Raw genomic sequence first — 25,000 nt, 5'->3', positions numbered from 1 at the left:
GCTCTCTGCTCAGTAGTGGGACAGGTGAGGGACAAAATAAGCAATGGAATCATTGCTGAATCACATTGAAGTTATTTATGTCATCAGCTCTTAAAAATGTCTTTGTTGTAGTGCCTAGCTGTAAAAATTGTCAAGTCATTTCTTATATGGTTTTCCCCGAAGGACCCAGCCTACTCAGGTGCTACAGCGGCTATGTTCTGCTCCTCGCTGTCAACGGTGTCACTGAATGTTTTGTGTTTGCTGCTATGAGCCAAAAGCAGGTGGACAAGTAAGAACAACCCCAGCTCTCTCAAGAAAATATATAATTATTTTGATAACAAAGTTTAACCCATGATTTTATTAATTTCCTTCTTGTCTGGATCAAATTCAGAATTTTTGTACTGTGACACTTCTAATCACCACACTGAATTATTCCAGACACATATGATTTTCCAACACTGTCTCCTGTCTTCTCAGATATAACCTGGTGATGCTGGGCCTGTCAGTCTCCTTCCTGCTCCTCTCTTATGCTCTGACCTGGTGGGCCGGAGGAGTGGGATTTATTTTGGCCAACTGTCTGAACATGGGCCTGCGAATCCTCCACAGCATCGTGTTCATTCATCACTACTTCAGCTCGTCTCCATGGAAACCTCTGCGTGGTCTCGTTCCATCTCCACTGTTGATACTGGCTCTGCTTGTCAGTGCAGTGGTCACAGCTTTGTCAGAGGTGAGGTTTAAAGCTACACTTTGTAACTTTTCTGTTGGAGTGTCCACAACCTGCCTGTCACCATGGAGATGTGTAGAGCCACATTATGTAGTAATGTTGCATTATGCAATCAGCCTTTTATGGTCAGATTGTGTTTAAAAAAAAAAGTGACAGTAATAACAATAACTTCTTTATTATAAATTGTAAAAAGTACAGCTCTGACGTCCCTCTCTTGTCCCTCTGTTGCAGTTTGCCTTCTGCTGTGAGCGTGGCTGGTTCTTCAGGCTGCTCCATGTGTCTGTGGGCGGAGTCTGTTTATGCTTCGTGTTTCTCACTGTTTACGTCACAGAGACGAGACTCATTCAGTTCGTCCAAACACAACTGCTGCCTCGATACAGGAAAAAACACCACTGAAATTAAGGAATCTACACACAGAAAAGTTTACTGAAAAAATAATAGATGTACATGAGGGTATCAGAGACTATTTCACTAATGGAAAAAATGTTATGAATGTATCAATGTGTTTATACCAAACAATCAGTAAAAAGGTTTACACAAGAAAAGAGTCATTGCTTTGTTTGTGTTATATGGAACCTAAACAGTGAAAGTTAGCTAGTTGCTTGGCGTCATTCATGTTCTAAATTGAATTTGATTTCACAATTTCAGATGGAGACAATGGTCAGTGTGTATCTATGGGTGAGGCACTGTTTGCGAAAGATATCTCCAATCCGTCTGATCCACAAGTGTATGTTTTAGTACTGGTACAAGTTTGGGCAGGTAGTAATTTAACAAAGAAATACAATTGGTTCTTAAAAAACACACATAAATCACAGAATATCTTGTGCCATATGTGAAAATTATTATACTGTGAGCTTTTTATTGTACTATAGTATTGAATCGTCAGAGACCCTGTGATTCCTGGCCGTAGTTCTTGTTGTAATACTTGTAGTGATTTCTCTCTCCTACATGTGGTTATGAGGCAGTGATTGGGACTCTGCCCACGAGATTCCCAGAGGAAGGACGGAGGAGGAGCAAGTCTGACATTACATCATTTGTTGGACATTTTTATTGCCCTGGGACAGTTAAACTAAACAAGCTTCCTACAAGAACAGTGAGATAACCGTACCACTTAAACCTGCATTTTAAACCAACATGTCTCAAGTAAGTTTTACATCTTCCTGAATAAATGATAACTTTTAGCAAGCCGTAATGTGGTGAGTTCTTCTCTAGCAAGAAGATGAACAAGTCCAGCGTCCAGAGTTGACAGAAGAAGATCTGGCAGAGGGCAGGAACAGACTGGGACTGACTGGACCTCCAAAAAGCAAAACATTTGAAGTTATGGAGGAGTGTGGTGAGTAGAATTGAAAGGACAATGTAAATACTGTGTGTATATAGTGTCTGATAGTATCTTGTATATTTGCTTGAGTACATACAATTGTACTTCTCTGAGTAGTTTTCAGATACTTTTTCTTGAGTAATGTGTTTGACAGTGTAACAGTACTCTTATTTGAGTAAAACTTGTGGCAAGGCAAGTTTATTTGTATAGCACAATTTGTACACAAAGTAATTCAAGGTGCTTTACAGAATAAGAAATGCGGTTGCTCTTCTCACCTTAAGCAAATTATATAATATTAAATTAATTTAAATGAACATCTGTGTTTCTTGCACCGGTCTTTCTGATACATAGTTTCTAAATTTTTTTTAGACTATCCTTTTAAAATACAAATGCAAATCTTGGCCATCATATGTTTTGTCCTTACAATTACATTAACTTCAAATTATAAATCAAATACATCCTGACGGTTACAGTTAGTTACTCTTACAACTATTACATGAGTAGTAGTAGTTTTCCCAGTTTTTACTTTTACTTGAGTCATTTTTTGATCACTATTGCTACTATTGCTGAGGAACATTATTTTAAAGTACTCTTACTTTAGCTACTACCCACAACTGTGCAAATGTCCTTGGAGACTGGAGGAAGTTGGAGGTATGTTCATGCTGTTGTTGGACAAGTTTCCTGTCCTTATATAGAGAGAAGAGGGTAACAGCAGAGGGGTAATTTAAACTGTAATTTGTCTTGTTCAAGAACATGTAATGTTGTAGACCAGTGAGTAACCAGCTGTCCCTTTTTAGTTATTCTGCACAGATATATAGGCCCTGTTCCTCCTTGACACTGGTTTTCGTTTTAATTGGTGTTATATGAACTGTATGAAAATAGTGAGATTTGCATAAAAACATAATCATATACATTTTTGGATGTTATGGCATTAAAGTAGTAGCTTAAACATAGTGGTGTACATTTGTTATTGTAAACTAATGACTACTAAGCCTTGCCTTTGTCAGTCTACCCCAAGGAAACTGGCTAAAAAGTAACAGTTGAGTGAATGAATAATGCAATGTGAAGTATTTTGTGTAGGTCTATATATGGAAAAGCATTACATAAATTTCCCCCCTTATTTTAAACACCTGTTCATTTATTTTCTTTAACACATCATATTTTAGGACTGACAATTTAAGAAGATATTTTTGTGGCTGATTGTGAATTTGTTCTTTCACAGAGAAAATGGGTAAAACAGCGCCCTCTGTGTTCAGTAAAGCACGCTCAGGAGGAGAGACGGTCCTCAACACACGATCGACTCGACCAGCAAAAAAATAAGAGGATTCACTACAATAACCGTGTGGAGAATGTAATGGCTTATTTTGCACTATGTTGAAATTCACTTAAAGCATCACAATTTATTACCAATAATAAACCTGATATAGATCAACAACTACATTACGTGTGTATAGTACATTCTGATGATTCTGTGGTTTTGTTAAATGGAAGAATGCACCTTTATTGTCCTTGAGACTGAACAAGTTCTACTGACTATTTAGTGGATACTACTGTATAATTTAGTTTACAAAATAAGAGGTTGCCAAGGATTTTTGTTTATTAAGAATAATTTCCCAACTGTAACAAATAAAACAAATGCAACAAATGAAAGATGAAGGTTGACAGAAACATTGGGTGAGTGATGAGGAGTTGCATAAATATATTACGCAGAGAAATACTTTGACTGTTGGCTCAAAAAAAAAAAAAAGTGGAGCGGTGTTCATTTCATAAACTTGTGCTGTTGGTCCTGGAGGATTTTAGCCGAGGATTTTGCATCATAGAAAAGTTCGTTGATTTCTTCGATTTGTTCTCGTTCCACGTTTTCTTTGCCCTGAACTCGCCCCAAAAGGCTAGCTGGCGTCAGTAACTGCACCGCATATCTGAGGAGATATAAAAAATTACAGTGAGAGAGGGCAGATTATCAAACTGATGTTTATACACAGGATAGGGAAGTAGAGGAGTTTCACAAGAGGTTATTTGCATGAGACCAGGGTTTAAAATTACGTTATTTCAGAAGTAATTTGAGATCTTTACCTGAGTGTTGTTTTGGAGCCGATCTCTGCCAGATGTGTGAGAGCCTCTTCACTGATATTGATGCCTTCAGTCTGAGCGCGGATCTTAATAATCTGAAACAACAGTGACATTAATATAAAGTGATAAAAATAAAATAATCCCAGGTTAACAGAGACCCTCTCACCTGCTTCATCTCCTGTGGTGTGTACATCATGGTCCTGATGATCATGACTCGGTCAAGCAGGTCCAGAGGGATACCATGAGGAGAGCTGATGTCCTCTGTTCCTCTGAGGAGACAGGTGAATGGAGATTAACATCTTTTTTGCATTTAAAGCTATTTGCATTTTTTTTTAAAAAATAAATAAAAAGGCACACACACACGCATTAGGATGGATTTGGTGGACTACAGAGCTCCAGAGCATAGAATTATATCCAAGCTCACCATGATCTATTATTTAACATCACAACCCCAAATGGTTACCTGTCATTTTCACTTCATTTGTTTATTTCTACAATGACACATTTCATGAATCAGCCATCTTGCTGAGGGTTATTTTCAAATAGCATTTTGTTTTCATAAAGAGTCTTATGAGTCTGGCTCAGTCTGTATGGAAAAAAAAGTGCAGGGTTCAAAAAAGCAACAGACAGGTATATTATAGTTAACCTAGGCTACATGAGAAATTCTTTATATTTTTTCCAAGTGCTTTTTTGGAACCCTTCCCGAGTTTGGCACTGACCTGATGAGACAGTTCCCACGATTGGAGGCGAACACGACGATGGGGGCGATGGTACTCTCCAGCGCACGGTGGAGGTATGTAAAGCACTCAATGTCCAACATGTGAACCTCATCCACAAACAGGACCCCGGGCACCAGCTCTGCCACACCCTGGTCTATGTACCGGTTCACCACTTTGTTTATCTCTGCACGCAGTTTATCTGGAGGAGGGAGGGAATACAGACTGTAAGATACTATTGATGATTTGCAGCATTCTTTGGGGGTGTTATGCTAACTGTAAGTACATTTAATCTGAGTGGTGTTGTAACACAATCTGACTATTTAGAACTGATGGCGAGGAGAAAATTCAGTTTGACAAACTGAATTTTCTCCTCGCCATGGGTTCTACCTGGACGACTAAGGGATTCTTTACATATAAAGAACTGACTTGATTTGAGTTACAACAAGTGAGCTGCTTTGTACTGTTAAACAAGTCTCTCACACAAAACATTACAGTCACAAGCTAGCTTGCATTAGTCAACAGTTTCTCAGTTAGTCACTCTCACCTTTTGTGTGCTTATTAATGTGTTGTTTGAATCTATTTTGTATTTTTTCTTGAGACCATCTAAAAACTTTCAGGCTATGTTTGCTTAACTGAGTATCCTGTCACCATGGTAACAGCTGAACATTATACCACAGAAATACAAGTAGAGCACCCCCAGAATCTAAATTAGTATCAATACTATACAAGAAATAACGATGGACTGTAACCTGTAATTTCTGTCTTTTTAGGTTTCATCAACTGTCCCATCATCGAGAGAATGTCCTGGCCTCCCTGAAAGAAAAAAATGTAAGTCAAGTTTGGCAAGGATTAGAAAGTTGAGAATTTTTTAACTGACAGAGTGAAAAAGTGATAAAAAGATGACAATTATCAGTGGTAAATTTGCCTACTAACTTGAGGGCAGACTGTTCAGTCCCAGCTCTTAGCAGTGCACCTTGAGAGTGGCCTTGAGCAAGACACTTTTCCTTGCGTACAAGGTGCTGTGTGAGTGAGAGTGTGTCATGGTGGTTTGGGAGCTGTGCCTCTGTAGGATTGGCTATCCATGGGTTTTACATTTCCCACTTCTATGGTACCATTTTGAGGACAGTTGACCATTCAAAAGATATGTTTTGTCTTGAGTTGTTAATTGTCATAGCAACTGAAACACATGGATTGAACTGTCTTGCAACCTCTGTGTATAGAGAGTGAATGGAAAGAAGCATTCACTTACAGTATGTTTGAAGTTCAAGAAAAGCACTATAGAATTAATTTAATTAATAATACTTTTTCCCCATAATTACACCAATAACACAGATCCTCCTCATCCATACCTGGGGCCTTGCATTGGCCACATCCAGATCGTGCAGTGTCACGTCCTGCACTATCTCCTTCTTCTTGTGGACATCTCCTTTGGGCAGTGGGACATACTCCTCCGCTTCCAGGTCGAACTCTGTTGCAAATGTGTCACAGCGACCTTGTCTCTAAAAAACAAAAAATAAAGCAAAACAGACAAAACATTATATTCATGATAACCAAATTGGGCAGCGAGAATGACCACAATCAAAACTGCAATTTGATTGTAATGAACACAACTAGCAAATCAGCTGCAAGTTTTGAAGTACCATCATTTCCTCCACAGTTCCTATTTCTGTCTTTTTGTCAGTTCTTCTGGATGTGATCAAATGTGAACTTCCCCTCCTAAAAACCTTTTTCTAAAAACATAAATTGCAAATATAAATTGCAATGCTTGTCAGAAAAATTCCCAAATTGTTCAGCCCCATTTTCAAATGGGAGTGAGAACAAAGGCCGGCCAGTGCAGAGGGAAGCAGGTGTGTGGTGACCCAGCGCCAAACCAGATGAAAGCATTGAATCTTCAGGTTATGAGGTTGTCAGCAGTAACAAATGTGGCTCTGAATACAGGGCTTATATGCTCATGGCCCACCAGAGACGACTAAAGGGGGTCTTATAGCAGGTTTTCATCGCACGCCACAAACCCCCGGAGCAGCGCAGGAGATGGAGAGATACAGAGACGTGAGGAGGGGCAGGAATGACCGGCTCGTGCCCCAAAGGAGGGAATGTACAGCAACTTTCACAGAGGAAAATACAGAAGAGCACCGTAGAGGACAGAAAAGGTCACTGGAATTAATATTAATAGTATTAATAGTAATATTAATTTTTAAATTGTTTTAAACTGGTTCTCACAGCACCAACTGTATTATTAGCAGCATAATTTTATAGACGTGTGTGCTAGCATTGTTTTGAACCTTTTTGTATTATTCCATTATTTTTATCGTTTATCAATTAAACCAGTACTGCTAATTATACTGAACAAAATCACAAATAGGACAAACAACCAGCACAAACCGTTCACCACTCAATTAACCCTGAAATATCTCAAACACAACTTTTTACCAGAATGACTATTAACTACTGTTCCTACTGAACATACAGATTAAGAGAGATGCTTTAATACCTTCACAGCTCCACTGTTGGCTTCGATGTAGATGACATCGCCCACTTCAACTCTCTCCTTTTGAAGACTTTCATAAATACTGGGATCAAGCTGAAACACACAACAGCTTCTTGAGCACATGATAAACTTTTATGTATAAAATAACTCAGTGGGAAACCTTGATTCTCACCTTGAGCTGCTTGGTGCCTTTAGCAGTCTTCAGGCCAATGATGACGTGGCTGATGGTTTTGCCGTATCCGCCCATGGGGTTCTCTGTCTCACAGGGTGTCAGCTCTGTCACCTCTCCTTCATACACCTCCTTTGTCTCTTTGATACGCAGGCCTAAAAACATATATTACTGTTAGTGTTTAATAGATCTTAGAAGTTGGCCATATATAATTATACAAGAGACCAGCTATGCACATTCTATACAAAAAAAGATGTGAGCATTTCTTGCTGTACCAGAAACAAATTCCTCCAACTTATGCAGTCATTAATAAATGATTCAGACTTAGAAAGTGTGAAAAATGTTGATGATGAAACTTGTGTAATCTTAAGGTAATATTGCTGCCCTTTTAATTTACAGTGCTTTCACTTTTGGTGCGGCACAAGACATTTATGTTTGATATATTATGTATGATATTTATATTTCCACACATTTCTGTTGGATTGATGAAAATTGGATATGATTACTGTCATCAGGAGGCCAAAAATAGATATTAATTTCTGTTAAGTCTTGGAATGACATTTTAGGTTTTTATGATAAATAGACCATACAATATTAAGACTGCCACCTGTTACTTACTCAACAGTACATTAATTACAAAAAGGTAAGTGCTTTAAAAATGGCTACTTGTACAATTATAAGTAACCTGATCCTGGTCTGTTGGACAGGATGCACACAGGTGGCCAATTCATACATAACTGTTCTGGACAAGGTGATGACAGACTTAAAATCTGACCCTAAACTTCAGTGGATCAGGTTCTGTGGGAGGAGCACAGCCTCTAAAGCCTATAGAGAATGTGCTGCACTTCCTCCTCTGACGGGAACTATCAGCATCCAGGACAGGACCCCCACCCTCTCTCTTTCTCTCTCTCTCACCCTCTCTTTGCTCCTTTATTGTTCTGTCTCCCAACACACAAGCTTTGCTCAACAAACAAATTCAAGGTGTTCACTGAATGGCTGGTTAAATAAAGAGATGATGTGTTGATTAGCCTAGTATAAGAGCTGTAAGAGAACATAATCAGATCAGAAGTAGTAGCATTTCCCATTTCTTTTTTGTACAATAAGTGAATCCTTTATTGATTACATTGTAGTTCAAGACTGATTTATTTGTGTCAGCTAAATCTGTTGGTGTAAACTGTTGTTCTTTCTAAATAACGTGTGGATAAATAGCAATAATACATTTATCTATGTTGAACTTTTGAGATGGATCCAATAAAATGTTGACTCCTCAAGATAAATAATAAAGCAGTCTTACAGCAGTCATACATATAATACTCACCAATGGCTCTTCTGAAATTCTCCATCAGCACTTCTGTCTTTTTGATCTCTGAGGAGTAGACTTCACTGCCAACCATTGGACAGAAAGGCACTTTGCTTCCCAACTCCTGTGCCACAGCCAGCGCTAAAGCAGTCTGAAAAGAGAAAGAAAGTGTTTAAACCACAATGTAAACAGTACATTATATTATACAACACTAAATGTGGGCTATGCATTTTGTTCATTACCTTTCCTGTGCCTGGTGGCCCAGCTAATAATACTGCTCTCCCAGCCATCTTTTTTGAACGGATTAGCTCCACAATGATACCACAAGCCTGAAAGAAATAATAACATTTATTTATTTACAGTGAATGGCATGAAGTTAGAGTATCACCTGATCTGGGTGCACCTGTTGGTCAGGAAATTAAATTGGAACATTAAATTTACATTGCTGTACTTTTGGTTATTTTAGAAAATAATGTTTATTACAACTCTGGTACATATTATAAATCCACAAATCACATATACAGTTTGTATTTTTTACTTGACCCGGTTGGAAAACAGCGACCCCACAGTTCATGCTAACACAATTAGCACTTAGCTTATTCTGTTATCCGGTCTATTTGCCCGCTTCTCAACGGCAACAAACACTCCAGTCACGCATTAAAATAAAACATAGATACCAAATAATTAATAACACATTTATATTACCTCTCTCGCAGCCTCTTGCCCCACCAGACCACATGCCGACTGTTTAGCATTACCGGCCTCATCCAGTCCTAGTCCTTTAACGTGACTGTGAGATGCGATACGCTGGGTTTTCGTTGTGCTCTTCACCTCCTCGATCTTCATAGCTGTTGTATCTATGAAAACAAGCACTAATAAAACTACAAATTATCCCTAAAGTTGGTCAAACAGCCGAAAAATCCGTGGAGAGAATCTTGCCTCCACAAAAGCCGCCGAAACTCAAAACACAGGAAAATCGGTTACCATGTGGGTAACTAGGGAAAATGAGCGGAAGTGTTTCTCATAGACCCCGCCCACTACATTTTAACTTTCTGAAAACAAATGCCGAATGTAAATATTAATTCATTAATATTATGTAACCTATTAGTATACTTATATTTATTTACTATTTCGTTTTAATTTGATTTAATAAAAATACTACTTTCTCCGCCGTTCAAGATCAACATATTCATTGGCTGAAACCTGTGTCAATCAAGCTCTTATCCCCGCCCTTATATATATTCACTTCCGCATGTGCCTTGCTTTCCTCAAGCTAGTAGAAACTGCCAGAAACTTATCAGTGAGTAAAATATAACCTAATATTTGCAAAATATGCAAAAAACTCCATGTACCAACATCTAGATTTGCAGAACAATTGGATGCGACACTAAAACTGTACTTACAACTTAATGAGTACGTAGATTCAAGATTTTAACGATAGAAATCTCTAAGTTAGCATGCTGTCATTATAGGCAATTATTTGGAGTAGAGTTCAATGTCCACCTCAGCATAAACTAAAGTAACATCTTTCACCATCGCCTTAAACTGGTTTGAAAAATGTCGGATCAGTCGGATCACCGCACCAAAACATTAAATTTCAACGTGGGAGTGCTTGGGCATGTTGACAGCGGGAAAACATCACTGGCAAGGGCTCTGAGTAGCACCGCATCCACCGCTGCTTTTGATAAGAACCCCCAGTCCAAAGAGAGAGGCATCACCCTGGACCTGGGCTTCTCCTCCTTCACAGTAGAGCTCCCGGAAAACCTGAAGGCGAGCGCCGGGGAGCGGTACGACAGCCTCCAGTTCACCCTAGTGGACTGTCCCGGGCACGCCTCTCTCATCAGGACTATCATTGGAGGTGAGTGAAGGGTGAGCTGCATTTATATATCTTGCATATAAATGCAGATATTTGTTGTAATACAGTGAGTTCTTGGATCTGGTCACTGATAGAACTGATCAGGTTAAACATTTGCGAATTTTCCTTTTGGATATGTCATGGCAAAGTACAATGTAATTAAAAGAGAAAAATGGCTCTTGCCCCCCATCTGGCAGTATGACATGATCACATCTAGAGTCTGAAAACCATCAATAGTCTAGTCTATATGGGTATTTAAGACCTAGATAATAGCTAAAACTAAGGTAACAGTATTCTTACTTCATAACCATATATCACTCCAGAAAAGTAAAACAAAACTCGTTATGCTTATTTTACCTTTAAAAAATGGTTGTGTGACATTTCTACTCCAAAAATTGTAATGGATTGTCTGTGCCAGTATAGTCTCAGTAATTAAAGCCTCCCTGCCTGTAGCTCATATATAATTCTTATTTAACGGTGCAGTCAATATCAATTTCCAGTGCTTAAACTCTTATAGGCAGCAGCAGGTGTCCCTCTGCAGGTGTAAACACATCATAAATAAAGCTTGGATATTTGATCACTGTCCTAGGGCTCTGTTGATCCAACTCACAGCGATAACTTCAATTAATTAGCTTAATTCAAAACCTGCTTAAGCGGTCATTTTATATTCTGCTGCACTGCCTCTCATATATATTTATAAAGACTCTATAAAGACTCCTATACACAGTTAAGTATCAAGGGACTGCAGTACTGCTCATATGCCCATGTAATTGTAAAGTGTGATGTCTTAATTTAATTAATAAAACAATCTAATGACTCTGTATTTCTGTTATGCTCATAAAATTTATATTAAAATTTTATATCTTCTCTCTAAATGCTGGAGACACACCCAGAAGAGGGCACTGTGACACTATCAGACAATAGATTGATGTTTGTCAGATTTTTGCTGCTCTCTGTTATGCATAAAAATAAGTATATGTTTTTCTTTTGTATTCCTAATGACAGTTGTTTTACCTTTTTATAAATATTTAATTAGTTTGTATTTAACCACGGAAATTAAAAAAAGGGGAAACAGCGTGCCCCCTTTTATCAATGCTATTTTAGAAGCTTGATAAGTTGTTACTTATTGCTTGATTACTCCTGAATCCCATAAAATTTAGAAGAAGAAAATGTTGTTTTAGAAAATGCACCTAATTGCTGTACCTAATCAGAGTGTGGTGAAGGTGAAAAAGATTATTTAAAACAACTCAAACATGTAAATATTTTTACTGTTTGAAGACAAGCATATATTTTTATTTTATTCCACATAAAGTGTATACAGTATGTAAATCCTGGTTTGGAGGTGGCACATGCTGTGGATTAAGCAGGAAGGAGAGTGTGTGGATCAGAGTTTGTTTTAAACTTCCTCTTGAGTCCCAAGTGAGGAGCTCAGGAAAGAGACGCAGCCAAAAGAAGGACCCAGGACCCAGAGCCCAAAGCCGGAGCAGATCTGGTTACAGCCCCTGGTCCTGTAGGCTCCTTCAGTCCCAGTCGGTCCCAGTGCTGCTGCGGATCGCTGCTTTAGTCCTTGCTCTTGTTTGATTGTTTTTGTTGGAGAACTCTGTCTGTTCCTGTTTGTTTTTCCTTTTCTCTCGACACTGGAGTTGTTTTACACTGGCCGTGTGACGCCTCAGTGTCTATTAGCTATTAGCACATGTTACAGTTTAGTTAGGTCATGACTCATGATTGCTCAATATTGCAAATGATTTTTCAATATTCCAAAATTCCAGTTGATAATCTGGAACTGCCCTTATATACAACAGTCCAATGAGAGCCATCAGTCAATCAATCATTAAATCAAACTTTATTTACAGAACACTTGTCATGCAAAAAGCTGTAAAACAAAGCACTCTAGGTCCATTAAAAACAACCCCACATGCTCTTCCACCCAACATTCAATAAATAAAACACAACTATTTAGTGTTCACATTTGAAGGTTTTGGCCCCATTTAGTAATATTTGGTTAAAATGCAGTCAGCAGTTGTCCTCAGGTACCTCATACGTAACCATTTACATCACACAGTATTTTGCTCTGTGTTAGATAATAAGTAGTGACTATATGGCCAGGCAATATGGCAATAAATACATTTTAGATGGAACAATTGATTAGATTTTTTTTTTTTTTTTTCAATTTTTTTGATGATTTGATAAAGGTATTTTTATTTTGCCATGCGTAAAACTGTATTTTGCCACTGAATCATGGTATACTGTTGCATGTCAGGTGCTCAGATCATTGACCTGATGATGCTGGTGGTGGATGTGGTGAAGGGTGTTCAGACTCAGACTGCAGAGTGCCTCCTGATTGGGGAGCTCACCTGTCAGCGAATGGTCGTCATCCTCAACAAGACCGACTTGCTCCCAGAAAACAAGAGGCAGAGCGCCATAGACAAGATGACTAAGAGACTGCACAAGACTCTGGAGAATACAAGGTCTGGCACTTACTACCATTTGGTACTTCAGATTATTATCTCATAACCTGAATTATATGATTATAACTTTATCAACAAAATGACATAAAGCAGTTGGGGTTGAGATCATACTACTAATATACTAAATATGCACTATTATTTAATTGTGTGTAAATGAAACAATGAAACAAAATTCAACAATCAGGTTGATGAAGAACATTATCTATTATCAATTTTTTAAAAGTTTTAAAAAATGTTTGTTTAGCACAATGGAAGAGCTTCAAATGGAAAATACTTTAAACTCTCTCTCTCGAGAACCAAACATTTCTACGTTGTATCTTGCCTCAGATTTAAAGACTGTCCCGTGATCGCCGTAGCAGCAAAGCCTGGAGGTCCAGAGGCTCCGGACACAGAGGAGCCACAGGGGGTGTCAGAGTTAATACAGGTAATGGTCCTTGCACTGCACTAGTCTATAACCTAAGACTGAAGAGCTTATCTGATGAAATCACATAACCAGGGTACTGCTGTCAAAATGACATGCAAAATTTTATGTTATTAGTAAATTCTATAATCTGGATTAAAGCAATCCATAACTATTTATAATGTCAAGAAAATAACTATTATGAGAGAAATCTTTAAACTCCGTAGTAAGTACAACTAACACTGAAGACAATTAGAAAATCTTCTAAAAAGAATAGATAACATTGAATCAAATTACTTGAAAATATTCTAATATTCTCTTATGCCCATAAGTAGAGGTGGAATCACGGAAACCTATGTCTTGAAATAAGAGCTGAACTTTCAAAGCATGCAGCAATCACTGTGGCTTTGTGTTATATTGTGGCGTAGAAGTTGTTTCCCCCCTCAAAAAAATATGTACTGGTATGTATTCATGGTAATGGTATTTGTATTGCCTCAGCTGTTGAAGAAGCAGACCTACCTCCCTCAGAGAGACCCGAGTGGAGACCTCCTGATGGCTGTGGACCACTGTTTCTCCATCCGCGGACAGGGCACCGTCATGACTGGCACCATCCTGCAGGGGGCGCTTGCAATCAATGACGCTGTTGAGATCCCAGCACTCAAGGTATCTGTTATTTTCAGATTTTAGATTCTGGAGACAAGAGCCTATATCTCACTGTATTTATCCAACCATACCACAAAGGCTGCTGTAGCTCAGTTGGTGGAATGTTCATGGAGTGAATGTTGCTGGTTTGCCTCCCAGCTCTGACTACTATATATTCTCAACGTGTCCTTGGGCAAGACACTGATCTGCCCCCCTGTGCTGTTCATATAAACTGATATATACACTGGCATTAGTAATTTGACATAGCAAGCAAAACATTATAAAAATAACAAAACAAATAAGTTAATTAATAACATAAGATTGTGAAATGACTGATCAAAACAAAACATACAAGTAGCTGAAAGTCTTTTCCATCAAATTATGTCTACACCTTGACTTGCATTTTCTACTCTGAAAATCTTAAGAAGTTTGTAAAGTTTGATAACTTTTACCTGTCAAATGTTAATGATCTATAGCATTTTTAAGATGGTGCGTTAAATATTCATGTCAGATTATATAAAATTGCAAATATATTCAAAAAAGCAAATTTTTTTTCCAAAATCGTTGAGCCCTACCTTCACCCCAACAGTAGCTTCACAGAGTGGTTATAACCTTATATTTACACTCTCGTTCCATTCCTGAATATATTTGTCGAGGGACGGTGGGTTTTCGGATGTTGGGAGGAAGTGGGATGGTGAGAGGGTTCGAGGATGTGTCAGTTTAATGTAAAAGGCTCAGGGTCGGCGGACAGAGCGGAGGAGGCTAATCAAGAACAGATGGAAATGTTTGAAGCTGAGAAGATGCAGTTGCCAATATGTCCTCTGGGTGGCAGCATATGGCAGGATTAAGTGTAACTGGAGATTTTTACTTACTTAAACAACTTGCACTTGCAATTTTACTACTGTGCTGTACTATAGTTTTTTGCATTAACAATAGCTTACTTTAATCAGCTGTTTATGTTATGAGACTCACTTTGGGTTTCTTTGTATTGTCAAGTACTCTAATCTGTAACGTTTGATTGAGTGATTGATTAGGATAGGACTACAATAGTAATAGAATAGTAGATATTATCATTGAAAGCAGTGCAGGAAAACCCAGTTGCATTCCCAGACACACTGTATTTATTACATGATTTATTTGTGAATAATTTTAATTAAAATAATAGCTGCTAATAGGCCTTCCCAATATATCGACTTATTGTTCAGTAAATTATAGATGGAACAATTATTTTTGGCAGTCAGTATTTGTTATGGGTACTTTTCTTTGTACTAACGGGGGATTTTTTGATAAGCTGTGAGCTGCAGAGGTTGGACTAAAAATAGATCCAAACTAACTAAATAAGTGTTCCATTCTGCTGTTTATTGCAGTTTTTTATGCAGTATTGTACATTTAGAATTGCTTTGGGGGGCTTTCATGTTATAGTGTCAGTTGTATAGCATAGTTTCAGTTTTATCGTTTATCATACCTATTTTCCTCAGAAATATATCAAAATTTGTTATCGTCACAGGCCTAACTGCTAACATGAAGGTTGAAAATGGTAGAAGTTGGAAGAGTGGTGAAATTAATGAGTCTGGTGAAGGTGTTATTGCATTACCTTTACATGATGTCTAAATATGGGGTGTGTTTTGCTCACAAGAGGGACAAAACGATGTAGCAGGATTACTCAACACATGCATGAATGAAATTATGTATATATATATTTTTTTTTATAGTTAAAAAATGATTAAAACCTTTAAGACGCTTTGCATAAGGGTCTTTAAAGATGAACTATGTAATTGGTCTGTTGAGGAACTGCCGCCTGCTTGTCTCTGTGGAGATGTTTTTCTTTACCTATAATGTTCCAGAGTATGGCATCAAACATCTGTTGTCTCCATGGACACAAAAAGATGACTCCACCAGGCCAGTTTAGAGGTTAGATGTGTGGAGAGACGTGTCAACCCATAGTAAGAAAGGATGTTTTTTGAGGATCTGTTGAGCAGTAAAAGTTTAAATTCAGAATAGATAATGTTAATCCCATACTCTGGAACATTCCAGACAAGCAAACATACAGACAAGCAAACAAGTTTCACAGTACATCTGTAAATTTCATTTTATCGATGAGAACACATCTCTTGTTTGTTTCAGGTAACCAAGAAGGTGAAGTCCATCCAAATGTTCCGTAAGCCCGTCTCCATGGCGATGCAGGGGGACCGTGTGGGTGTATGCGTGACCCAGTTTGACCCTAAACTCCTAGAGCGGGGCGTCGTGTGCACCCCCGGGTCCCTCCGCACCCTTTACGCTGCCATCATCTCCGTCCGCAAGATCGGCTACTTCAAGGGTGCCCTGTCCACACGCGCCAAATTTCACATCACTGTAGGACATGAAACTGTTATGGCAAAAGTGCAATTCTTTGGGCTGCCACCAGGATCAGCAAACTCTACTTCTTCAGAGCAAAATCCACTAGAAACGCCTTTTAATTTTGAGAGAGAGTATTTCTACCAAGATGAATATGTAACTGGACTTGCAGAGGGCAGCACTGGGCGTGATCCGGAACAGTGGGCGCTGTTAGAGTTTGAGAGGCCGGTCACATGTCCCTCTCTCTGCCTTGTGATTGGTTCAAAGCTGGACACGGACATTCATGCCAATGCGTGTCGTTTGGCCTTCCAGGGGCGATTGTTGCAGGGATTTGAGGACAAAAACTACACAGAAACAGGACTGCCCAAACTCCGGATCTACAAGACCAAACAGAAGGAGGGGCAAGTGGAGAGAGTAAGTCATAAGCACTTTTTGTTTCTCTAAATTTAAGGATAATAAACCTCCTTTTTAATTGATACTTAGCAGCTGATGTCATCGACTGAGTTTTTAGACAATGTAAAAACTTAACAGGCTGTGTTTGCTAATGCATGCATTGTATCACCATGACAACTGCTGAACATTCCGCTATAGACATCCGTGTACAACCCCCAGGAATCATGTCAATGCAAAGTATCAATAGAGCATTGTCATTGAGAATGAGATTTGGGCTGTACAAATAATTAGATTTGTTCATCAGATTAATAGATGATCTGAGATTATTACATAAATGATTACAAAAATCCTATAATCAAGATTAGACTTACTGTAAAGAATTTGTTAAAATGTGTCCTATGTGCATGATGGTTGGAGCCTTTTACTCGTATATGCTCATAATCTTGATTAGAATTGGCATTAAATTAATTGGGATTAAAGATGGAATATTAGTTGTAATTTGATCAAAATAATATTTGAAATGGTAAGAATTTGCAAATCATCAAAGTAGCATTATTTTTTTTATATGAACACTAAATATCCAGTCTCCCTGGAGTGTTATTGTATATAACACCAGCTACGACCCTTTTTTACCCTAGTTTTAGACGGCTACAGGCATGTTTAGAATTAGGCATCAGATTCTTGTAGTTTTCATTTTAGTCTTTTCTACAAAGTTTTTCTCAAACCTTATTATTATTATTATTATTTTTTTTTTATAGAAAACTGTTTTTACATAAATATTCTGGTCAACAATGAGGTATAGGGAAAAAAAAAAAAATCACATGCTAATTGCTGCTCTTGTAATGTCTGCCCCCGGTGGTGACCTGTAGACTTGTCGTTACCTTGCATTCGTTTGTTCTTTTTCTTCTCTGGATGTTTCTCATTTCTGGTGGCAGTCGGAGCGTGCCACAGACAGTGCCCCTATTGTATTTTCATAAACACAGGTACTCACAAACAGGCTGCATCACAGGCTTACCGCACAGAGGAGCCAATCACGATCAGACGGGCGAGGTGGTCTGTAGTTTGATGGGTGGGGGGGGTGGTTGCATGGGTGCATAGGTGTGTAGGTGCGGGGTGCTTTATGTGTTTGATGCATGTCTGCATGCGTGGGTGGCCCTCCTGACGCCACCGTCCCGTCTCCTGGACAGAGGTTGGCGCTGTTTGGTCACAGCTGACTGCCACAGGAATAATCGCATGTAGTACAAGGGAAGGAAGTATGTAAAATATGTTTTAAACCAGGAGCTTTTCTTCTGCTAAATCAGCTGTAACTTAAACTGTCGTCAGCAAATTACTTATTTACATTTCATAGATAGTTTAAATTTCCCTATGACATCTGTGATCTGCGACTATACCACTACCACAATGTACTATTCTGGCTAATGCTACTTCTAATACTTCTATTAGTATGTCAGGTTTTGCCAAGACTTCTATTAGTACTCTTTAGTAGGGCTCCAAGCTTGATTGCACTGAGTCACATATAAACATTGTGCTTTGAATTAAAGTCATGTCAAAATCAGTCAAAGTCATTCATTTCACGAAATGCCCTAAAGTAGTACTCTCATAGTACTATTTAAGTACTTATGTTGGAGTATCTAGGTACTTTACCTGCGCCCACATTTACCTCAGCCTGTCTCTAATTCTTCCTGATTTATGTTTTGGTTTTGGTCGTGCCTTAAACCTTTATCTGATCTGCTTTTCAAAATCACTACACTGAGGAACAGTGAGGCACTCACGGTGTGTTTTGACTTCAATCTAAATGACCTGTGGACTATTATAACTATCTCAAGAACAGCAGAAAAATCCACTTATTTTCCCATCACATAATAATAAAACTTTAGCTTTATTTTTTCTTAGACCATATAATTTCAAAAATATACTCTCCTAAAATGTAAAAAATTAGATCGCTCACTGCTCTACTCAAGTAGAAGTTAAAAACAGAAACATTTTTAAACACAGAATTATTATTTTTAAACACATAATTATATAGTGTTTAGAAATGGAAGAATTCAAAAATTTTAGCCTGATATTGACAATGAAATTAAATGAAATCAGGTACCTCAGCATGACATCATCCAAAATGTAAAAGTATTAATAACATTAACCACAGAGTGTTTTACAGAAAAACACATGCTCCTTTAACACTGTACTGTAACTGGTTAAATGCATCTTTCTCTTACTCAGAGTGGGGGCTAACCAATAGGAGAAAAGGGAATGAACATTGTTTGTATTAAATATTCTTGTCTTAAAAAAGGGAAAAACAGAACTTATTCATTTTAAATGATTTGCAGTGGTCCAAAGTTATTACTCACTTAATTTACGCACTTTTAATAAATCTCAGAGTGGATCTCAGAGAGGTGTTGCCGTGATGGTAAAGCTAACGACAACCAGCATGCTAACATACCCTTCCTAATTATCAAACATTAACTCACTTTCTAATTAGATGCAGACAGCACACAGCAAACTGCTGGTGCTGCTTATACACTATATCTGTATGGGGACAAGACATACTTTGCTTAAATACATGAGTACAGTTGGGCTGTAAGTCACAGGATCTCTCTGGATTCTCTGCGATAGATCATGTGATGATATCACAATATATGTGATAAGCGATATGCTACACATGAGATCTCACAGTTTTTAAGAACCAAATAAGTTTTAACAAGAGTATTTCTTTGTTTAACTTCTACCTGTACGAACCTAATATAGAATACACACGTTTTAATCATCAATACAGTGAATATGTCCAGTGTAGGCCTGTGATGATATATCACTGCTGAGAAACGATAAACAGTAATATTGAAACTACTTAATGCCACAGACACAATAACAATAATGCAGAATAATCCCAGTAAACCAGTTTAAAAAGACAGAATCATAAAAATGCCTGAGCTGCAGCAAATGCCCAAAAGAATGACCAATAATTAGCCATAGAACTTATTTATTCAACACTTTATAATGGAATTCTTATTGTATTATAACTAAAATAACAAAAATCTCCCCATGGTTGTAAAGAAAATGTCTGGGATGCACTGATCCAGGTTTTTCAGTGACCAATACCAGTGTAGTCATGAAAAATGGCATGTTTTTCTCTCAAAATACAGTTAACTTATTACAGAATTCATCTGATCGTGTTATATAACTGAGCTTTGTATGAATTAAAGTTCAAATATCATGAGATCTCAATCTTGAGATCCTGGGCCAATATCAGTCAGTAAAGAGTTCAACCAGGATATCGACTGACCCAATATCATGGAACCGATACCCTATTCTGCAAATTTTCCTGAATCTGCACAGATACTTGGTACCAGTATCAGTATTGGTGCATCCCTAGAAAATATAGACGGATTATTTGTTTATCAACACAGCGAATGCCCGCGCAGCCTAAGTGCAGAAAGCACCACAGTCTGTGTGGTTAACATGAAGTTGCAACCTTAGCTGGAGCTGTTATCAGTGCACTAATACAGTTTATCACTGTGTGATAAAATAAGTTATGATTCTGAATTAACTTTAGTGAATGGGATATGTTTCAATGACCCATGTGTGTTAAATGCAGGCGAGTGAAGAAATGGCTCAAACTTCAGTAGCAGGACATCCACTCACTCATCCACTCACGAAACACTGACATGATACCAGAGAGGACAGCGTCTCTTTCTGCAGGAGACATGCACAGTAGAGCGTAGTCTGATAATCCCTCTATACATGCAATAAATATTGGACCCCAAATATATATTGTTCCTTTAATATATTGAAGTATAAGTCAGTATAGTAATTATTGTGACCGTCCTTCCACTAAATAAACAACAAAATGGTAGCGTTGTCACAAAATAAAATCACTGAAAGATACCAAAACTACTCTTGGCGATATATTGATACAGCAGTCCATGATAACGATACTGTACCACCAAAGTTAGTATCAAGATATATCGATACTTTGTGGTTTTTGCACACCCCTAGAGTACAGGGCCTTTTTAAAAGAAGAAAAAGTGAATGATGGTATGGGATGAGATCTCGATTAGATTTGTATCACCACATCACCCAGCCCTAACATCCATAAACCAAAATAATAACATATATCCTCCTAGTACAGCATAGCATGACTTTGCACCCTGTGAGAGGTCAGCGTCGGGCTAAAGGTGAACCGCGTTAGCTAACTTCCTGCCGTTAGCGCCCGGGGCCGTTGACAGAGCGCTGGGGTCATACACTGGTCATGTGATGCCTCCACCAGAACGCGATGCCTGTGTTCTGAGGATTCCCGAAGCTAAAGCACACACATAACTAGCATTGTTGAGATGTTCGTCAGACGAGCGTACACCACTGTATTTGTGTCTATCGCAGCATACATGGTCACGGTCCTAACCCGGGTCAAATGTTCAGGCATGAATGAGGACGCGGGTGACTAGGAGACAGAGCGGTGCCCTGCCTGTTATCAGATTAGCGGCGGGTTAGTGATGGAGGATAAGCAAGAAATACAAACAAATGTGGCATAAAATGTGCAGGAGGTTGAAAGACAGTTGAGAGACAGGCAGGCGACAGCGCTAACAGAACGTGACATGGACAGAGCTGAGATGCACGAGGTCTCACATAAAGAGGAGAAATGTGAATTATTGTCTAAATATAACTGCAGTTCAAAAATGTGTGACTGAACAAGAGAAAGTCAATAGTGTTTTTATGTATAGGAGTATAGGAATGTGCAAAATACAGATATTTTTTGTTTTTGTTTGTTTTGTATCATTATTGGGGTTTGACTAATATGTTTTTATTTTATTTGTGATGCTGTTTGTTTAAAATCCAGAGAAACCAATGGCCAATAATGTCTACTAGGGCTTGGCAATATAGAGCAAAAAATATATCTCGGTAAATTTTGCATTATCTCATTATACGATATATATCTCGATATCTGTACAGGAAAAATAACCCCTCCAAAACTACTGCAAAAACAAATATGCCAAATTCCACAAGGTCATTTTTTATCGAAGTGCAAAGAGGTAGGGAGTTCATGTAGGAACAAAGTGCTTCTGCAACATTTAAAAAAAATTGAAATTCCAGTGTATAAAAATTATAATTAAGATGTAAAATAAAGGAAGAAATAATACATATTGCCTTATTTAAATAAAAAAAAAACCAATTCAAGTCAAGCTCATCTTTGCTTACCAGACAATAACCATAACCATGAGTTTCTTTAGCAGAGGAAGCTCAGGAGCTATGAGGTATCCCACAATCCACTGTGCAGATCAAACTGAATATTTCCAAACTCTATTGTACAAATTCTATACTGCAGCAGATTATTAATCCAAATCTTCTGCATAAATACATTTTACATTACTAAACTTTACAACATAAAGCATGATTTGATATCATAATGTGTTTAATGCAGTTTTGCACACATTTGTTTACATTTTACAGAAATGATACTTAAAACCATATGGCTAATTTGCATAAACTATAACCTCTGAAAAAACGGCTTGCTCCTTGTGCCAGTGGAGTGAAGCGACGAAATCAGAATTAAATATAAGAATTATATAGATATATATGGCATGTCAGAATCCATTTTGTGTTTAAGAAATATCTCAATATATTTTAAATACTGAGATATAACTCACCCCCAGTTTACTGATATTTTCTGGGACCATATGTAGTGCTGATTTTGATTATTTCATTCGTATCTTTTAGATGTACTAACAACTCACTCACAGCCCCTTTTTTTATTATTATTATTATTTTTTTTTTACAACAATCATAGAGCTGTGTAGTAATGTTTGGTACAGTTATTTTTGCACTGATGAGTTCAAATGAAGTTTTATGCATATTCTTTAGGTAGCAGGTCTGCCAAAAACTAAACTAATAATTGACCAGTACAGAGATGTAAAGCTGATAGCCAATACTCTAAAAAGTGCAAATATCAGCCTAATATCAATCTATCGCTGAAACTGTTGAATATCTGTATTGGCATTGTTATTATTGATTTTTTGACGCAAAAGCAAAAAATTTTTTGCAGAGTTAAAATTTTGATGGTTTTGATACCTGAAATAACAATTTAAACTTGTGCTTGTAGTGTTTTATGAAAAAAAAAAAAAAAAAAAAAAAACTTTAATCTTTTTTTTTCTTCTCCAGACTGACATGTGACAAAAACGCCAACTACCGCCATATTAGAACTTGTTGCTAAACATGCATTAAGTGCCCAAATTACCATTGAATCAGCTTAAGTTCTTAATGTTTTCTTCTTGTTCTAAATATGTAAAAAGCCATAGAAATTCTGTTAATGCCCAATATCTGTGCTGACAGCAAGATGCGTTAGTCGGCAAAAAAAATTTTTTTAGGTTAATCATGATCAAGCGGGCAGGAGTTTTCTGTATATCTTGTTATATTGGTTTAAAATGGCTGAACTAATTGGCAGAGGTCCCTTATTTTACACAGTGACTCCATTTGCTTATTATCCTATCAGCGTAATACTGACTTCTTCCGAATCCTGTTTATTATTGCATCCTTTATTTATTTATTTATCTCGGGCTAATCCACTTGTAGATAACCCTTCTTGCAATAATGCTTTATGTTCCCCGTATGTGCGCTCAGGTCACAGACGACTACACGGTGATCGGCCGCAGTCTGTTTAAGAAGGAAACCAACCTGCAGCTGTTCATGGGGTTAAAGGTCACGCTGTCGACGGGAGAGACCGGCGTCATTGAGGGTGGCTTCGGGCAGAGCGGCAAGTTCAAGATCAGAATACAAGGTGAACGCAGAGCTGAGGGAGGGATGGGAAAACGCTATACAGAACATACATAGCATACATAAATGCAGATGAATAGTATTGTTGTGTGCTTGTACAAGACATTTAACCCACCTTGCCCCCAGTGTTTGTGTGTAGTGATGTTTGAATGTGTGTGTTAATGGGTGAGTGGTTCCTTGAAGGTAGAAAAGTGCTATATAAATATGACAATTTTTATCATTTTACACTTAATTCATGGTGACCTACCTCCTTTATGGTGACCAGTTCACATGACATGAAACCTTTATCTACAACATGATTTAAAGTTCAGTGCGTGATTGGTGGTTGTAGAGAATCTATGGAAGTAGATTACCATTACTGTCGTGGTTATTGATAAAAAAACAAACAAACAAACATGCAATTAAACCCAGTTAAAACCCGTGAAACCTATTAAAAATATTTTATCTGGAAGGGCATCCAGCCATCCATTCCTTTTACCTATAGTCCCTTCTCTTCTCAGCACTCTCTCCCCTTCAGCATAGTCACAGTAGCTCCCTTTTTTTCTGTATCACTCAACTAAAAAACTAAAACACATCCCTCCCTTCCTGTCTCTCTCTCTCTCTCGCTCTCTCTCTCTCTCTCTCTCTCTCTCTCTCTCTCTCTCTCTCTCTCTCTCTCTCTCTCTCTCTCTCTCTCTCTCTCTCTCTCTCTCTCTCTCTCTCTCTCTCTCTCTCTCTCTCTCTCTCTCTCTCTCTCTCTCTTCTTTCTCTGTCTGTCCTCTCTCTCCCTCACACACTCTCTCTCTTCTCTCTCCCCTTCTCTCTTCTCTCTCCCTCTTACAGTGTTCAGGATGTGGTTAGATTAGGTCCAAGCTCCTGGTCTACATTCTCAGGATTCCTTTGGGAATAGATCTTGTTCCGGGGGAAGTCTGTGCTGTTTATTTTACCTTCTGTTGCTCCAAACCCACCGCTCCGAACCAGGAGGGACGAGAAAACAAAAACATCTCGAAACATAACCTACATCCTCTCCTTACATTCAACAGGCCCATGTTATGGACTTAACACTATGAGAGGGTTCACAACATTAGAGCAGTGAGTGCTGAAAGAGGATGTGGGTGTCACTGTTAAAAGGTTTATTGTGAGGTTATTCACTTCAGTGGGCCAGGGTAATCTATTGAAAATAGTGCAAAAAGAGCAAAACTACCATTAGTGCTACTTAGGGCTGTATCGAGATATGTATCATATTAGCAACTTCTTAATGATACCCAGCCCTAGGCCTACCTAGGGACTGTACAAAGGTAGAATAACAGTAAATATAGCCTAAATAAAGTTGAACATTTATAGTTTATTATATCACTAAACATATTGGCTGTTATGTCAGCTATGGGCCCCTCCAAAGT

At 38.1% G+C, this 25,000-nt stretch overlaps 3 protein-coding genes across 3 annotated transcripts; 2 read left to right on the top strand and 1 right to left on the bottom strand.

Annotated features, from left to right (window-relative positions):
• Positions 1-6: 6 nt before the first annotated feature.
• On the top strand, positions 7-1,248 carry LOC129411667 (protein RFT1 homolog). The gene is made up of 4 exons (XM_055163115.1): positions 7-24; positions 163-268; positions 457-706; positions 935-1,248. The coding sequence occupies exons 2-4, from the start codon at positions 246-248 to the stop codon at positions 1,097-1,099; spliced, it is 438 nt and encodes a 145-aa protein (XP_055019090.1). The 5' UTR covers positions 7-24; positions 163-245; the 3' UTR covers positions 1,100-1,248.
• A 2,352-nt stretch (positions 1,249-3,600) lies between these two features.
• Positions 3,601-9,776, bottom strand: ruvbl1 (RuvB-like AAA ATPase 1). The gene is made up of 11 exons (XM_020933817.2): positions 9,473-9,776; positions 9,010-9,096; positions 8,786-8,918; positions 7,471-7,622; positions 7,302-7,391; positions 6,160-6,309; positions 5,560-5,623; positions 4,811-5,009; positions 4,258-4,360; positions 4,095-4,186; positions 3,601-3,940 (listed from the first exon to the last, which is right to left on the bottom strand). The coding sequence occupies exons 1-11, from the start codon at positions 9,611-9,613 to the stop codon at positions 3,781-3,783; spliced, it is 1,371 nt and encodes a 456-aa protein (XP_020789476.1). The 5' UTR covers positions 9,614-9,776; the 3' UTR covers positions 3,601-3,780.
• A 251-nt stretch (positions 9,777-10,027) lies between these two features.
• On the top strand, positions 10,028-24,208 carry eefsec (eukaryotic elongation factor, selenocysteine-tRNA-specific). Its single transcript, XM_055163116.1, has 6 exons — positions 10,028-10,625; positions 12,883-13,090; positions 13,418-13,514; positions 13,989-14,153; positions 16,257-16,880; positions 23,469-24,208. Exons 1-6 carry the CDS (start codon positions 10,325-10,327, stop codon positions 23,676-23,678), a joined length of 1,605 nt encoding a protein of 534 aa, XP_055019091.1. The 5' UTR covers positions 10,028-10,324; the 3' UTR covers positions 23,679-24,208.
• The last annotated feature ends 792 nt before the right edge of the window (positions 24,209-25,000 follow it).

The sequence above is a fragment of the Boleophthalmus pectinirostris genome, unplaced genomic scaffold, assembly GCF_026225935.1.
Source record: "Boleophthalmus pectinirostris isolate CB_2022bp ecotype Guang Dong unplaced genomic scaffold, ASM2622593v1 HiC_scaffold_504, whole genome shotgun sequence".
In the NCBI taxonomy this organism is placed as follows: domain Eukaryota; kingdom Metazoa; phylum Chordata; class Actinopteri; order Gobiiformes; family Gobiidae; genus Boleophthalmus; species Boleophthalmus pectinirostris.
Note: the sequence above shows the minus strand (reverse complement) of the source record. Positions and strands in the feature narration are given on the sequence as shown.

Bases quoted from the DNA above. Each gene is read 5' to 3' on its own strand.
- LOC129411667 (XM_055163115.1), top strand. From the start codon at position 246: ATGAGCCAAAAGCAGGTGGACAA. The intron at 269-456 runs GTAAGAACAACC...CTGTCTTCTCAG, and splicing joins AGCCAAAAGCAGGTGGACAA to ATATAACCTGGTGATGCTGG. The intron at 707-934 runs GTGAGGTTTAAA...CCTCTGTTGCAG, and splicing joins TGGTCACAGCTTTGTCAGAG to TTTGCCTTCTGCTGTGAGCG.
- ruvbl1 (XM_020933817.2), bottom strand. From the start codon at position 9,613: ATGAAGATCGAGGAGGTGAAGAGCACAACGAAAACCCAGCGTATCGCA. The intron at 6,310-7,301 runs GTATTAAAGCAT...TTTGTTTTTTAG, and splicing joins CCAACAGTGGAGCTGTGAAG to AGACAAGGTCGCTGTGACAC. The intron at 4,187-4,257 runs GTGAGAGGGTCT...CTGTTGTTTCAG, and splicing joins CACCACAGGAGATGAAGCAG to ATTATTAAGATCCGCGCTCA.
- eefsec (XM_055163116.1), top strand. From the start codon at position 10,325: ATGTCGGATCAGTCGGATCACCGCACCAAAACATTAAATTTCAACGTG. The intron at 13,091-13,417 runs GTCTGGCACTTA...ATCTTGCCTCAG, and splicing joins AAGACTCTGGAGAATACAAG to ATTTAAAGACTGTCCCGTGA. The intron at 14,154-16,256 runs GTATCTGTTATT...TGTTTGTTTCAG, and splicing joins TTGAGATCCCAGCACTCAAG to GTAACCAAGAAGGTGAAGTC.